Below are 16,953 nucleotides of genomic sequence, written 5' to 3' on the forward strand. Positions count from 1 at the left end.
AGAGTAAGACTCTGTCTCAAAAAGAAAAAAAAGAAGAGTTGGAACACCTTTTAACCCAATCATCCCACCTCACTCTGGTCTTCTTTGTACCATCAGAAAGTTAATTAAAAATATATCTAAATTATACTGTAGACCTGGAGATCTTGAACTAGAATGCATTTATTGTTGGTGATATATTTTTATGTAAGAAACTGCTAAATTAATCCCCGATACCCACTCGCCTCTTTCTCCTTAGAAACACACCCGAGTTTGGGTAAACACATGGTGGTTGGAAACAAAGTCTGTATTTTGCAGGCATGGGACCGAGTGGTTCACGTCATGACAGTTGCAGGTAAGCACGAGTGTGATGATAAGGATGGCTTCCTCCAGTGACAAGCAGAACCCAACTTCTCCTTTCACAGTGGCCCCTCTGGGCCCTGCCGATTCCTCAGGCTGTGTTCATGCTGTGCTTTGAAAGTGTGTCTTACAGCATTTGCCTCATGTGACTTGAATTCTTTATCTCCCTCTCTAGACCGTGGGCTTGTCCAGGGCAGGCCTACCGTCAGGTCCATCTTTTTATTCTCAGCACCTATTACACTGCCTGTCACATATTAGGGCTTGGAAAATGTTTGTGAATAAATGAATGCATAAACGAAGGAACTAATAAATTCAAGGATATATATTTTTGGAAAATAATCATGTCAAATTCTGTTGCTTTTAAAACTGGTAAGAACTCCAAATGAGTTGAAAACCTATGTCCACATAAAAACCAGTACATGAATGCTTATGACAGCTTCAGTTATAATTGCCAAAACATGGAGGAAACCAAGATGCCCATTTATTATTATTATTATTATTATTATTATTATTATTATTATTAAGTTGGAGACAGGGTCTCACTCTGTCACCCAGGTTGGAGTGCTGTGGCACAATCATGGCTCACTGAAGCCTTGACTTCCAGGGCTCAAGCAATCCTCCCACCTCAGAGTCCCAAGTAGCTGGGACTACAGGCATGCACCACTATGCCTGGCTCATTTTTTGCATTTATTTCTAGCAGAGACAAAGCCTTACTATGTTGCTGAGCTTGGTCTGGAACTCCTGGGCTCCAGCAATCCTCCTGCCTCAACCTCCTGAAGTGCTGGGATTACAGGCATGAGCCACTGTGCCTGGTCAATCCATGGCATTTTACACACGTGTCTACAATGAATACAACGTACACCACCAGGAGTGAACCCTATTATAAACTATGAGCTTTAGGTAATAATAATGTTGTCAGTATGGGTTCATCAATTGTAACAAATGCACCACACTAATGTGAGACGTTAGTTATGGGGAAACTGGGAGAGGGTGTATGGGAACTTCCTGTATTTCACACTCACTTTTTCTGTACACCTAAAACTGCTAAAAAAAAAAAAAAAAAATTAAGTCTACTAATTTACCAAGTGAGTTTTTACATACCTAACATAGGAGTTAAGCCCCTGAATTCTGGAATCACACTCCCTGGGTTCAAATCCTGAAATGCCACTTAAAAACTATGTAACTTTTAGGCAAATAGCTTAATCAATCTGTGTCCCAATTTCCCCATATACAAAACAGGGACAAAAATAGAACTGATTCATAGAATTACTGTGATGGCCAAATGTCATGCAAATCCTTTGAACTAAGCTTGGTACATATTAAATACACCTAAGTGGTATCTACTGTTAGTGCTCTTATTTGCTCATGAATACTTACGTGAACAAGATCTGAACATATTTGGGGAACCATTCCTTGAATATGCTCTACATGGTGAAGAATGGGGTCTTGAATGTGTAAATTTCCGTGCGCGAGAATGCGACCTAAGCCAATCTGGTATAATCGCCATTTTGCACATTAAATCCCTGTGATATAAAAGAAAACAGATGACATTACCTTAAAGCATACATCCCAAATGTGGCCGGTTTCCTATCTATTCCTTTTCTGAAAGGACAGCTGGAGAGTGTAAAAATGATGCTAGTCGTAATCTGCTTTACCGATGTTTCAGACTATTCTTAAAGTGAACACAAAAGTCATAATTTTGGACGCCTTGTTTTTAGAATATCCAATAAACTTTAAAAACAGCAAAATAAAGAGACTTTTGGATAGAAAAATCCACCTACATCTTGACCATCACTGACTCATTTCTTTGGTAGGCAGTAAGGGGAAGAAAGTTTGGATTCTCTGAGCTTTTTTGAAGTGCCTCCGTATAAATCCAACATGCAGTCAGAGGCAGAGCTGGGAAGACAGGAGCGAAACTGCTGGAGAAAGGACCTCTGAAAATCCTCTCCTCCATTAAATCAATGAAGACACTGGGAAAAACTGTGGAAATCAATTTTTTCAGAACTCTAGAAATTAACCAAAGGCTTACAGCAAGCTGGGGAGCATTTATTTCCCCAAATGGCTGAATCTCAATATGAAGAACATGTTTTGTGGCATTTTAACTTGCTTCACTCCCATTTCTCCTCACTTGCCTCCCCACTGCCCCCCGGCTCTGATGCAGTCTTGAAAACCATCAGCCTTCAATCACAGGGAAAACCCAGTAGGCTGACAGTCACTGGAGTGGACAGAACAGGGCTGGGGCTCTGTGAAAGCCTCCTTACTAGAAAATTATCATTATTTGACCTGATGTTTCCCTGAAACATCCTACTCCCAAAGCTGTCTTTATTTGAATTGAGTTAGAGCTCATTCAGTGAGCACAGCTTACCATGAAGAGGCACTTGTTAGAAAAAAATTGAGGCAATTGTTTAAAATCATGGCTGCCTGAATAGGTGGATAACAGGGCAAATAACAGGCAACCAAAAAGCTTCAAGGGAAAAGCTGGGGAATGAGGTGTCAATCAGGACTTGAAAAAGCTCCCACATATTATCGGAAATCTAGGAAGCCACTCAACGGGCACAGAGACGTAACCATTCCCAGGGAGAGGTGCTTGCTCAGGAAAGACCTGAGAAGGCCCTAAACGCTCACCTCCAACTGACCCTGCAGCTCCGCCCAAGCAGGAAACGAACTGTATAGCTAAGTGTTGAAGGAACGCTCCAATACAAAAAAGACCCTCAGTAAAAACTGGGAGATCTTGTTTCTAGGCATTTAAGGAAATGTATGTCCAACTGTGAGCTGATGACTAAGCTAACCAATCAGACGCTCCAGTGGCCATATATAACAAAGAATACAGACTTTATAAAATTTAGAAAAGTCAATAAACAAATGAACAACAGGCAGTAACAACAACAAAACATGAAAAGGGATGAGAATATGATTTCTGCAAATACCACATTATATTATTTAAAGTGTCATGGGCCTAGCATGATGGCTCATGCCTGTAATCCCAGCATTTTGGGAGGTTGAGGCAGGAGGATCACTTGAGCTCAGAAGTTCAAGACCAGCCTGGGCAACATACCAAGACTCTGTCTCTAGAAAAAGTAAAAATAAAGAAAATTGACCAGGCATGGTGGCATGCCCCCATGGTCTCAGCCACCAAGAGGCTGAGATGAGAAGAGCACTTGAGTCTGGGAGGCTGAGACTGCCGTGAGCTGTGATTACGCCACTGCACTCCAGCCTGGGCCACTGAGCAAGACTCTGTCTCAAAATAAATAAATAAATAGCCCAGGTTTAAACAAAAATTTATGAGAGAGACATTACTACTAACCTGACAGAAATAAAAAGGATTATAAGGTAATACTATAAACAATTGTATGCTAACAAATTAGGTAACCTAGGTAAGATGGAAACATTCTTAGAAAGATGCAAAATACTAAACTGACTAAAGAAAAAACAGAAATCTAGATTGAACTATGACAAAAATTGAATAAATAACCAAAACTTCCTGCAAAAGAAGTCCAGGACCAGGACCAGATGAGTTCATTAGTAAATTCTACCAGATATTTAAAGAAAAATTCAAGGCTGGACATGGTGGCTCATATCTGTAATCCCAGCACTTTGGGAGGCCAAGGTGGGTAGATCACCTGACATCAAGAGTTCGAGACCAGCCTAGCCAACACGGCAAAATCCCATCTCTACTAAAAATACGAAAATTGGCCAGGCATGGTGGTGCACGCCTGTAATCCCAGCTACTCGGGAGGCTGAGGCAGAAGAACCACTTGAACCTGGGAGGCAGAGGTCACTGTGTGCCACGATCATGGCACTGAATCCCAGTCTGGGTGACAGAGTGAGACTCCATCTCAAAAAGAAAGAGAAAAATTCAACTCATCTTTCACAAATTCTTATGAAGAACAGAAGAAGAAGGAACATTTCCCAACACATCCTATGAAGCCAGTATTACCCTGACACCAAAACCAGACAAAGACATCAGAAAAAAAGAAAGCTAAAAACCAATACTCCTTATGAGTATAGGGAAAATTCTCAAAAATAGGCTAGCAAACTGAATCCAGCAACATATTTTTAAAAATCAAACAGCACAGTCAAGTCAATTTTACACTAGGAATGCAAGGGAGGTTGAACAAACAAAAATTAATTAATGTAATAGACCATATTATTAATCAAGGAAAAAAATCATAATCTAAGTGCAGAAAAAGCATTTCACAAAATCTTACATCCTTTAATGATTTGTTTAAAAAAAAAAAAAAAAACTCAACAAACTAGGAATGGAAGGGAGCTTCCTTGACTTACTAAAGGGCATCCAAGAAACACTCACAAGTAATGTCATACTTAATGGTGAAAGACCAAAACCTCCCTAAGATAAAAAAAAAAAAAAAAAGACAAGAATGTCTGTTCTCATTACTATTGAATATTATACTCAAGGTTCTAGTCAGAGCAGTTAGGCAAGAAAAATAAATAAAAGGTATTCATATTGGAGACTAAGAAGTAAAACTACTTCTATTTGCAAATGACGTTGTATATATAGAAAATCTTAAGGAATACAGGCAGATAGATACACACATGCACGCGCGCGCACACACACACACACACACACACACACACTATTATAATAAACAAGTTCAATAAGGTTGTAAGATACAAGATCAATATACAAAAATCAATTATATTTCTATATACCTGAAATGAACAATCTGAAAAGAAAATTAAGAGAACAATTATATTTACAGTATAATCAAAAGGATAAAATAATTAGAAATAACTCAAACAAAAAGTAGTACAATATTTGTGCACTAAAACAAATATTATTGAAAGAGGTAAAGGAGACCTGAATGGAAAGATATCCCATGTTCATGAATAAGATGGCAACAGTCTCCAAACTGATCTATAGCTTCAACTCAATGTTTACCAAAATCCCAACTTCCTTTCTTGCAGAAATTGACAATATTAAAATTTATATATAAATCCAAGGGACCCAGAATAGCCAAAACAATCATGAAAAATAAAAATAAAGTTGGGGGCTGGGCACAGTGGCTCTCACCTGTAATCCCAGCACGTTGGGAGGCTGAGGTAGGTGAATCACCTGAGGTCAGGAGTTAGAGACCAGCCTGACCAACATGGTGAAACCCTGTCTCTACTAAAAATATAAAATTAGCTGGGCATGGTGGTACATGCCTGTAATCCCAGCTACTTGGGAGGCTGAGGCAGAAGAATTGCTTGAACCTGGGAGGCAGAGGTTGCAGTGAGCTGAGATTGCACCACTGCACTCCAGCCTGGGCAACAAGAGCAACACTTTGTCTCAAAAAAATAAAAATAAAGTTGGAGGATTTATATTTCCTGATTTCAAAGCTTAACACAAAGCAACAGTAATCAAGACAGCACGGTTCTGGCATAAGTATGCATATATAGATTAATGGAATAGAATTGAGAGACCAGAAATAAACTTTTACATTTATCATTAATTGATTCTTGTCAAGGGTGCCAAGATCACTCAATGGAAAAAAAGTAGTCTTTTCAACAAATGGCACAAAAGAAGGAAGTTGGGCCCCTACCTCACACCATATACAAAAATTAACTCAAAATAGATCAAAGCCCTAAATATAAGAACTAAAACTATAGAATTCCTAGAAAAAAGCATTGGTATAAATCTTTCTGACTTTGGATTAAACAATGATATATTAGATATGATACCAGAAACAAGCAACTAAAGAAGAAATAGATTAATTGGACTTCATCAAAATTTAAAACTTTTGTGTTTCAAAGAATACCGCCAAGAAAGTGATAAGACCCCACAGAATGGAATAAATCATTTGTGTATCACATATTTGATAAAAATTTAGTGTGCAGAATATATTAAGAACTCTTACAGCTTAATAATAACAGACAAGTAATAGGGGGAAGATTGCATAAGCGCTGAGACAGGAACAAAAGGCAATACTTGTTATTCTCTGCTCCTGCCTCAGCGCTTAGGCTCCCACTTTTACTGTGTTGCAAATCTGGGGACAAATCTGGGCGTGTTCTTGGTGGTCAGAGACTGGGGGCAGGGTAGATAGGGCGTGGCAGTGATAGGGTCAAGTACATCACGTGTCATTCAGGTAGGGGCTCAGGAATTTCTGGCACCGGAAATGAGGTAAGGAGCATAATGCATTAGCACCTTTTCCATACTTATCAAGAAAGATCTAAAACATTAAGATTTACATTACTGTTACTGACGATCTTTTCTAAGAATAAAGGAACCAGGTGCAGAAGCAGAACATGAGAGTAGACGTGGAATGTGACCACTGAAGCACGGCATCACATAGAGACAGTTAAGCCCCCGGATGTCTGTGAGCCTGCCTGACAGCTGTCAGGTCTTACCACAAGAGCTTGGAGAAGCGGAGTTTTCTCCAAACTTCCCTAGGAAGGAGATGTCTCAGCCACTTGGACATCTCCTTCCCTAGCTGGCTAAATAGCAGGCGCTTTCACAGCGCTGGCGCTGCCACACAGCTGAGGTGCCCTCCAGCAGCCCTTATGCCGGTGTGACAGAGGGCTTAGAGCATCTTGCCTTAGTGTCATTCATTTCACAATGTCACCCCAGGTTCACACTTCTGACCTGAGAGGCATTACTAAAAGAATTAAGATCGCCTGTGAATAATTAAGATCACATATGAATACCTAATAACTACTTATTATTAAGTAGTTATACTTCTAGTTACTTTCGTCTTCATTATTTATATGGAAATATAAATAAATTAATTGAACTTCATCAAAATTTAAAACGTTTGTGCTTCAAAGAATACTGTCAAGAAAGTGATAGGACCTCACAGAATGGAATAAATCATTTGTGAATCATATATTCGGCAAGATTATAGAGATATTGGAATCTTCATATTACTGGTGGGTACAGAGGCTTTGGAATAGAGTTTGACAATTTCTCAAAAAGTTAAACATAGAGATGCCATGTGACCAAGCAATTTCACTCCCAGGTATATACCCAAGGAAATTGAAAACATGTGTCCACCAAAAAAAGTTATACTTAAATATTCACAGCAGCACTATTCACAACAGATAAAAAGTGGAAACAACCCAAATTTCCATCAATGGATGAGTGGATAAACCAAAAGTTGTGTATCTGTTCAGTAAACTATTATTCAGACATAAAAAAGAATGAAGTACAGATTCATGCTGCAACATGGATCAACCTTGAAGACATTATGCTAAGGCAAACTCCCAAAACCACATACTGTGTCATTCCATTCATATAAAACGTCCGTAACAGGCAAATCTAGAGACAGAAAGTAGGTTAGTGGGTGGTGGGGGTGGAGGGGGGGAGTGGAAGGGGCGGGGGGAGCAAAGGCAAAAAAAGAAAGTCGATTGGTGGTTGCCAGGAGCTGGAAGAAGAGAAGAATGGGACTGCTGATAGATACAGGGTTTATTTTAGAGGTGACAAAAGTGTTCTGGGATTAGATAGTGGTGATAGTTGCACAACCTGGTGAATATACTAAAAACCACTGAATTACACACTTTAACAGGATGTGAATTTTATGGTATATGAGTTACATCACAATTAGAAAAAAGTGGGGAGAGAAGGAGAAGACGGAGGAGGAAGCAGAAGACAGAAGAGCAGTAGCAGCAGCACTGGGTGAGCCAAGGGAGACGTTGTTCCTGTGGGCACCTTTGGCAAAGATGGTTCCCTTTCAATAATTTCTAAGGTAATATGTTTACTCCACAGTTATTTAGATTATGATTTAAAGACCTTAGAGGAAGCCAGGCAAAAGCAAGACATCCAGATGTATCCGAGTGAGAGTCACAGTGGTGTCCTGCTTACCATCAGCCAGGTTCACGCCCTTACTGTCAAGCCTAATGCTCAGTGGTCACCACACTGTTATGTGCCGTCATGATTTTTAACTCATAGATTCTGCCAGTCTGTAGCAATAAGGAGTTTCTCAAATACTTATTAGTATTTCAGAAAATAAGGGGAAATTTAGTCTGACTCATTCCTTTTTGGGTACTCTCAACATAAGAGTGAATTAAGAAGGCCAAGCTCCAGCTCTATTAGGAAGTTTACAGCATAATTGTCTGAGGCTCCTAAGCCTCAGGAAAAAAAAGAGAGAGAGAGAGAGAGAGAGAGAGAGAGAGAGTTTTCCTACCAGGTTCCATGTATTCAATCCAAGTGCAAAATTATTTAATATTCAAAAATAGATGGATGTGGATGACAGGATATGAGTATACAGAATCAGACCAGATGATGCTTCTGGAGTCTTCAATTTCAAGAATCTCAAAGGTGACAGGGTTGAGGAAATAAATAAGAATTGTTTTTTTTTAATGTGCAAGAAATCCCCACTGGCTAGTACTTTGCTTTCCCTCTCTGGGCAGGCACCGACTCTGCCTTGCACTGCACAGTCTAGAGACCTGACTTTCTTTGCCACAGTCAGGTGGCAGGTCCTGTAGGTACCATCCCGTGGTTCATATCACAGGAGCCCTAGAGCCTCAGCAATCCCCCACACATCCTCCGTGGGCTGGATTAATTTAACAGAATTGAATCACTGCAGAGGTAAACTTCCAGAATTATACTGAGGAACACAGCTTGATATCTGTTCACACAGTCAACACAAATTTAGTAAGTTCCTCTCTGGAGATCAATGAACAAAACGTGTAAAATCCTAAACCTTGTGGATCTTCTACTGTAGACATGGAAGGCAAGCAACAAACAAACTAAATCATACAAGTGAACCAGGCCTATGGAAACCAATGGAGCAGAGAAGAATAGGGGGAATTAAGCAAAGATCTAAAAGATCAAGAGGGAAACCAGGCAGTTATGAGGACAAAGAAGCAACAGGCAGCCAGATGAAAGACAGCCTTGCAGGCCAGTGGGACGCTTGGCTCTTACTGTGATGTCTGACATGTGGAGCCTCTAGGGCATTTGTGAATAGGAGATGATCTGACCTCTGGGTTAAAGGAATACTTCCGGCTGTATGTCACGAATAGGCTTACAGGTGCAATGGAGGAGATGAAGACAAATCAAAGTCCACTGCAATAATCCATGCAAGAGAAGACAGTGGCTCGGACCAGGTGGTTTTTGTAAAAGTACTGAGAAGTGATCAGATTCCAGCCATATTCTGATGGAGGAGTCCATCATACTCTCTGATAGACTTGATTCGGCATACAAAAGAATGGTTGGATGGAATGGCCACTACTTGAAATGGGAAAGACTGCAGGTAGTACAGGTCTACGGAAGATCCAGACTTCCATTTTGGACATTCGAGTTTAAGATGCCTGTTGGGTATCCAGTAGAGGTATTGAAAAGGTCACGAATACATGAGCTCAGGGGAGAGACTGGGGCTGAAGATAAAAGTTTGGGAATTGCTGGCCAGGTGTGGTGGTTCATGCCTGCAATCCCAGCACTTTGGGAGGCCAAGGTGGGCAGATTGCCTGAGCTCAAGAGTTCGAAACCAGCCTGGGCAACACGGCAAAATCCTGTCACTACAAAAATACAAAAATGAGCCAAGTGTGGTTGTAAACACCTATAATCTCAGCTACGTGGGAGGCTGAGGTAGGAGGATCACTTAAAGCCAGGAGGTGGAGGTTGCAACGAGCCGAGATCACACCACTGCACTTCAGCCTGGGTGACGGAAGTGAGACTTTGTCTCAAAAAAAAAAAAGTTTCAGACTTGCCAAAATATCACGGATATTAAGGCATAATATGAGATGATCCTATCAAGAAAGTAGGTGTAAAAAAAAAAAAAAAAGTCAAAGGGCCGAGCCTTGGGGCCCTCCAACATTCACCATCGTGGGAGATGAAGAGGCACCAGGAAAGGAGACTGAGAAAGACCAGAGGCCACAGTCCTAGAAACCCTGAGAAGAGTAAGTTCTAAGGAGGGGGGTGATGGTGCGTGTCAGATACTAGCCCCCTATAGGCACCACCGAGGACCCCAATAGTAACACTGTTGGGGTAACAGTGCTGGGGGAATGGTGGGGGAAAGCCTGTCTAAGTGAGTTTCTGAACAATTCAGAGGAGACGCAGCAGTAAGCGGAGACAGCAGCTTCGAAGAACTCTGCTGTAACAGGGAGAAACAGCAGAGCTGAGAAGCAGCACGATGACTGGTCTCGGGAGAATCAGCAGCATGTTTGGACACTTGTGACGGAACCCAGTGGCAGGGCAAAGGGTAATGCAGCTGGAGAGAAGGAAGAGCTTCGCTGGTTCCCACGGTCGGCCAGCGGAGATTGGCTCCCACGGACAAACAGCAGGATGAGCCTTCATGCTGACAAAAGAGAAGCTGGAGCATGTGGACCCAGGTGTTGTGATGGGAGCTTGTGGCAGCTGCCTTCTGATTCCGTTTTCTCCTTGAACTAGGAAGTGAGGTCGTCGACAGCGAGCGAGGCTGGGAAGTATCTCAGGATCCAGATGACAGGACATGGAATGAAACACCATCCAGAAGAGAAGGCAAGCGGGGGACAGGGAGAAGTGAAGGGACAGCCAGGGAACTGTGAGAGCCATCTGAGGTTCGTGGACATGAACCTGTGCTCGTGTGTTTTTCTACAGTCATGCTCAGCAGCACGGGTGCGCAGGTTTCATTTGACAGGCAAGTGTGATACCACAAGTCAAGGGTGTGTGCAAGGGAAGTGGAGGTGCGTACCTCTTGCCCAGGAAGGAGCGCCAGGAGTGACGGGAATTATCTGTGGAACTGAAATAATAAAACAAGATTGAAGACATTAAGAGACAAGAAACTCAACCTGATGAGGAATTTCAAGAAGGAAAATATATTATCTAACTCAATTATTTATTGGGGACTCGCAGAGTCGAAAAATGTGCTTAATACTTATGAAACTTATCTTTTAACCCTTCCCACGCCCAGTTATTGTTCCTCCCATTTCACAGGTGAGAAAAGTGATGTTCAGATCAATTCCTGGGCGACATGACTGCGGAGCCCCAAGGCTGGAGACTAAGCATCCCTCTTCTGGAACCAGGAGAATTGCTCTTCCCAGATACCAAGTTCGCATGGTTGCCAATGACCAAAGCTTTCCTGTCTCTTTTTACAAAATTAATAACACGTACCTCGAGAGGAGCCGAAAGTCACTGGCTGCCCAGGGCCGTGTGATGGGGACACTCAGGCTCGCGAATCACCCGGTTCTCCAAGCACATGGAGAATATCCACGGTTACTGCATTCCCTGTTGCAGCGGTTGCTGATGCACAGAACCGTTCTCTATTCTACCCATAAATCCACTTCCTAATAACAGTAAGGCATGCCAGGGCCCTGGCCTCCTGCCTCACGACACCACCTGAGGAGTAAGATAATCGCCCAGAAACGCACTGCCTGTTGTGCATTTTATTACTTGAATACAAAGTGATTCAATTCAAGAAACACTTAGTTGAAGACAGCATGGAAAAAAAATAATCATCATATGAAAAGTAATTCCTCCTAATGGCGCAGAGTGTGCTGCAGGGAGTGACCCTCTTCCAGAGGGAGAACGGTCTGGATGACCTGTTAAGTCTCCTCGAGTTCTAATTTCTACCAATCACAGGATCATAAAAGCGAGTTAAGACTTCAATTACAATATGGATATTCCAAAAAGCCCAATCTGGATAGTTCTGAAAATGGAGCCTATTGGGTGTTCTAACTAAACATTCTTGGAATAAGCACTTTCTAAGCAACCATTCTCTCAACCATGCATTCTTCAGCAAACACTATAGGCCACGCATTGGCTAGGGTCTAGGAAGAGAAAGAGAAATACAACCAACCCTGGCCCTCTAGTCACTCACCATTTAACTCAGAATGTTAAAGAAAATGGCAACGTGTTGTGAAAAGAAAGAACAAGGCATCCCCACAGCATCTCTAACTAACACTACTGTAGCCTGGAGAAGTTCGGCATTGCTCTGTGGGACACCTGTCTGGCTACAGCGGATAAGAGTGTGAACTCGATCACTCCATCTCCAGGGTCAGATTAAAGCCTTTTCCCATCCATCAGTTCATCTGGAGGGGAGAAAGAGCTCTTCCATTTGTAGATGCTTCAAACAGAAATAACATGATATTTTATTGTTATTAATGCCATTATTTGTAAATGCATTTCTTTTTCATTTTTAAAAAAGGATTTTTAAAGGGCCACGAAAGCAAGCATGTAGCTTTAAAACAGTGGTTCTCAAAGTGTGGTACCTGAACCAGCACTTTGAGATCTTTTTTTTTAGAAATGTACCTTCTCAGGCTCCACCCAGACAAACTGACTCTCTGGGGGTGGGTCCCAGACATCTGTATTTTAATAAGCTTGAGACCAGTGCTTTAGAAGAATCTGAAGTTGATTGACAAGGATGAGTTTATAGTGTTTGCCTTTAAAGAGGTTCATGTGTAAAGTTTCCTACTTTATATCAAAATGAAATTAAAAGCCAGCAGCAAACATTACATTTAGGTGCTTCAACTAGCAATAAACAAGCATCTATTTTGCTGGGCACTGGGTGGTATCTCATTTAATCATCAACCTTGTGACAACTTTGTAAGTTAGACATTACCCATATTTTTAGAGGTGGAAAAATTAAATGCCAGAGAGAAAAGGCCAAATTTACTCAGTAATAGTGAAGCTAAGACCCAAACTCTGCTGAATTTAATCCTTGGCACAAATTTGTCCAATTGTGCCAGCGTGTGTGTGTGTGTGTGTGTGTGTGTATACACATTTGCCTACATGCGAGGGATTGGTGTGTATTCTTATATAAACAGATAAGAAAAATGAAGTTTGCATACATTTGATATGACCATAAGAAAATCTGTGTATCAATCCACAAGAATGGATACCTGGAGTTTGCAAAATGGTTTAACAATTCTGCAGTCTACTCAAGACAACATACAGAAAATCAAAAGCATGTCATCTACACACATTTCTAATCAAATATGAGGGTTCCAGGGTTCATGCCGCCAACATTTGAAGACCAGTCCCGCCTCCCCCACGCCAGTCTCATACTGCCTTAATATCTCAGACAGATTCTACTGGCAACTCCTAGTCTACTGTTCTAAACATAGGAATTATAAGAATGCAAGTTGATTTACAAATATATTCTAAATGATAGGTTATCACAAAAAAAAACAATTTAGCCAGTCATCTGAATTCAATGTAGCAGAAAAATTTGAGCTTAGTAACTGACCTGCCTCCACAGCCAGGCAACACCATAGCCACGCATTTGGGACGCAGCCTCCCTCCACCAAGGGGCTCCCGAGGCCCTGCACAGCCCCTCGACCTGCCCAAACCTCGGGGTTGCAGACACCTACCTTCTCTCACAGCATGTTAGGTCTACCCCCACACACTGTAAGACCCACCCCATAAACCTAGAAATCAAATGAAAAATGTGGCAAACCTCGCGAAGGTGGAGGATACCACTGCTGTAACTGCTAACTAGAAAATACGTAGAAACATCAAAACACATTGAGGACAATGTCAAGAGAAAAAGTACAGCGGGGCATACACCACGAAGACAACAGTGTAAAATGTGCTGTCGCAAACAGACAGGGGCTAGAAGACATGACAAAGTTAGGCACCTGGGGATGACAGAGACGCTGATCCCTTGCTGTTAAATGTGCTCTCATGAGCGTGCCACGGCATGTTCTAGACATCATGCCTACCAGTGCCCACGAGGCAGGATGAGAGCTGGTTCCTGCCCACATCTCCCCTCTCACGGCCCCGTGGGTCCCTTGGCCCTGCTCCGCCCCGGCCGACTCCTCTGCCTCGAGACCTCCTGGAACGTCACCTTCTGGAGGCCTCTCTGGCCACCCTGCATCCTCCCTGCAGTCTCTCACCCAGAGCCTGCACTTCCCCTGCCCTGCATACGCCCCAGCCTGGCGTGACACTCGGAGTTGGGAAATTATGAAGTCCACTATAAGCTCCATGAAATAAAAGGGTGTTTTTACACCACTCTACCCCGAGCCCTAGAGCACTCAGCACATAATTGCAGCTCCAGAGTACTGACAAATAAATGGTTTCCACAGCCCTGCCATTCACACAGCAGTCCTCCCAACACACACACACCACAAACACATACACACAACACACCTTCATCACACACGTACCAGACACAACTCACCCCCACAGAAACACACACGTCTCACCAAACACGCACACCCCACACACACAGACTACACTCACCACACACACACCACAAACACACACACACATCACACCTTCATCACACACGTACCAAACACAACTCACCCGCACAGAAACACACACGTCTTACCAAACACGCACATCCCACACACACACTACACACTCACCACACACACACCACAAACACACACACACATCACACCTTCATCACACACGTACCAGACACAACTCACCCCCACAGAAACACACACGTCTCACCAAACACGCACACCCCACACACACAGACTACACTCACCACACACACACCACAAACACACACACACATCACACCTTCATCACACACGTACCAAACACAACTCACCCCCACAGAAACACACACGTCTTACCAAACACGCACATCCCACACACACACTACACACTCACCACACACACACCACAAACACACATACATATCACACCTTCATCACACACGTACCAAACACAACTCACCCCCACAGAAACACACACGTCTTACCAAACATGCACATCCCACACACACACTACACACTCACCACACACACACCACACACACACACATCACACCTTCATCACACACGTACCAAACACAACTCACCCCCACAGAAATACACACGTCTTACCAAACACGCACATCCCACACACACACTACACACTCACCACACACACACCACAAATACATACACACATCACACCTTCATCACACACGTACCAAACACAACTCACCCCCATAGAAACACACACCTTACCAAACACACACACACCACAGACACACACTACATACTCACCACACATACACACACCCTCATCACACACGTACCAAACACAACACCCCCACAGAAACACACACCACGTACAAGCCACCCCCAGAGAAACACACACACCATATACACCAAATGCACACACACACCACAGACCACTTATCCCCCACAGACCCACACACAGAGTAGCACACATGCATACCACGTGTCCTTCTGCTCTTGTATTTTATTTAAGACCCTCTCTTTTTTCCACCATTCAAGGTAGAAGTTTCCATACCATCCACGATTCCTCACTCATGCCCCTACTGAGAACGGGTGGCCAGTGTCAGCCAGGTTTCCTTAATGAACGCGCCCCACCCTGTGACGGTTCAGTGTCTGTCTTCCCTGTCAGACTGTTCATGCCGTGGGAGCCAGGGTAGGGTCTCATCATGTGCCCAGCATGTCATCTTCCAAAATATGATGAATGTTAAGTTGAACCAAATTAAGTAATTGTGGTTTGGATTAGTTTACACAGGCATGAATGTCTTGTTGCCCCACAGAACAGATCCTAAAGAAAAAAGCTTATATTGTTTTAATTGTAATACTCTGTATCGTGGGCACAGAAAACTAATTTCGGGAGCCATCTCGGAAATTCACTATAACCTCGTGAATATTGTCGGACCCACCACACCTGACGCGATGACAGACACAGATGTGGCAACTGAGAAAACAGCAGTTGTGTCAGAAAACCTGACACAAGCATGCTGTCAGACAGTTGCGCCCGTCTCAAAACCGTTTCGCTCAAAGCCACTTAAAACGTAAGCGCTAACGACGACACTATCTCCCAGCTCCTATAAGCAAACGAGGAGGGCTGAGCACATCCTGTTTAGAGTCCAGCCAAGTCCAGGCCACGTCCAGCCAAGTCCAGCCAAGCCCAGCCCAGTCCAGGCATGTCCTCAGATCCTGCAGGGCTGCGATGCCTTCCTGGCTTCAGGGTTCAGGAACTAAAAGTCTTGCTGCTGCTGCCACCTATTGCAGGAAATGTGAATCTAGGTTCGAGGACAGCTGGATTGTTGAGTGGGCCCTGCCGTCTGTCCCACAGTGACGGGGTGGAACGGTTCTCCGAACTCACTGCAGCTGTCTAGTGTTTCCGTTCACGCCGAGTACCAAATTAGGGTCATCCGCAAGGCTTCCTCATGTGATCTACGTGAGGATTCCTGGCCGGGTGCAGTGGCCAGTAACCCGAGCACTTTGGGAGGCCGAGGCGGGTGGATCACTGGAGGTCAGGAGTTTGAGACCAGCCTGGCCAAAATGGTGAAACCCTGTCTCTACCAAAAATACAAAAGTTAGCCAGGCATGGTAGAGGGTGCTTGTAATTCCAGCTACTCAGGAGGCTGAGGCAGGAGAATCACTTGAACTCGGGAGGTAGTGGTTGCAGTGAGCTGAGATTATTTCACTGCACTACAGCCTGGGTGACAGAGCAAAACTCTGTCCCCCCCCCCCCAAAAAAGAGAGAGAGAATTCCTGCAAAATGTTGGCACAGGAGTCAGCACTCACTAAATGTCTGTTGCCTGAATGACGGACAGAAACTAGATAGAAGTGACAATGGTAACATGATCAATTTTTTTTTTTTTTTTTGAGATGGAGTCTTGCTCTGTTACCAGGCTAGAGTGCAGTGGCATGACCTCGGCTCACTGCAACCTCCGTCACCTCCATCTCCCAGGCTCAAGCGATTCTCCTGCCTCAGCCTCCTGAGCAGCTGGGACTACAGGCACGCACCACCACACCTAATTTTTTTTTTCTTTT

At 43.2% G+C, this 16,953-nt stretch overlaps 1 protein-coding gene across 8 annotated transcripts in view; it reads right to left on the bottom strand.

Moving 5' to 3' along the window:
• EFCAB6 (EF-hand calcium binding domain 6) overlaps positions 1 to 16,953 on the bottom strand; it is a 274,102-nt gene that overhangs the window by 242,043 nt on the left and 15,106 nt on the right. For 7 of the 8 annotated variants that reach the window (XR_012515451.1, XM_074390943.1, XM_074390946.1 and 4 more), the window contains one exon: positions 1,714 to 1,859. Coding sequence is in view for 7 of the 8 variants with exons in the window: in XM_074390943.1 (XP_074247044.1) it covers positions 1,714 to 1,859 (146 nt within the window). In the remaining variant the exon portion in view is untranslated. Of the gene's footprint in view, positions 1 to 1,713; positions 1,860 to 10,943; positions 10,992 to 16,953 lie in introns of all 8 variants that reach the window. The other variant, XM_074390945.1, reaches the window with a different exon arrangement.

Source organism: Saimiri boliviensis, chromosome 21 (genome assembly GCF_048565385.1).
Source record: "Saimiri boliviensis isolate mSaiBol1 chromosome 21, mSaiBol1.pri, whole genome shotgun sequence".
In the NCBI taxonomy this organism is placed as follows: domain Eukaryota; kingdom Metazoa; phylum Chordata; class Mammalia; order Primates; family Cebidae; genus Saimiri; species Saimiri boliviensis.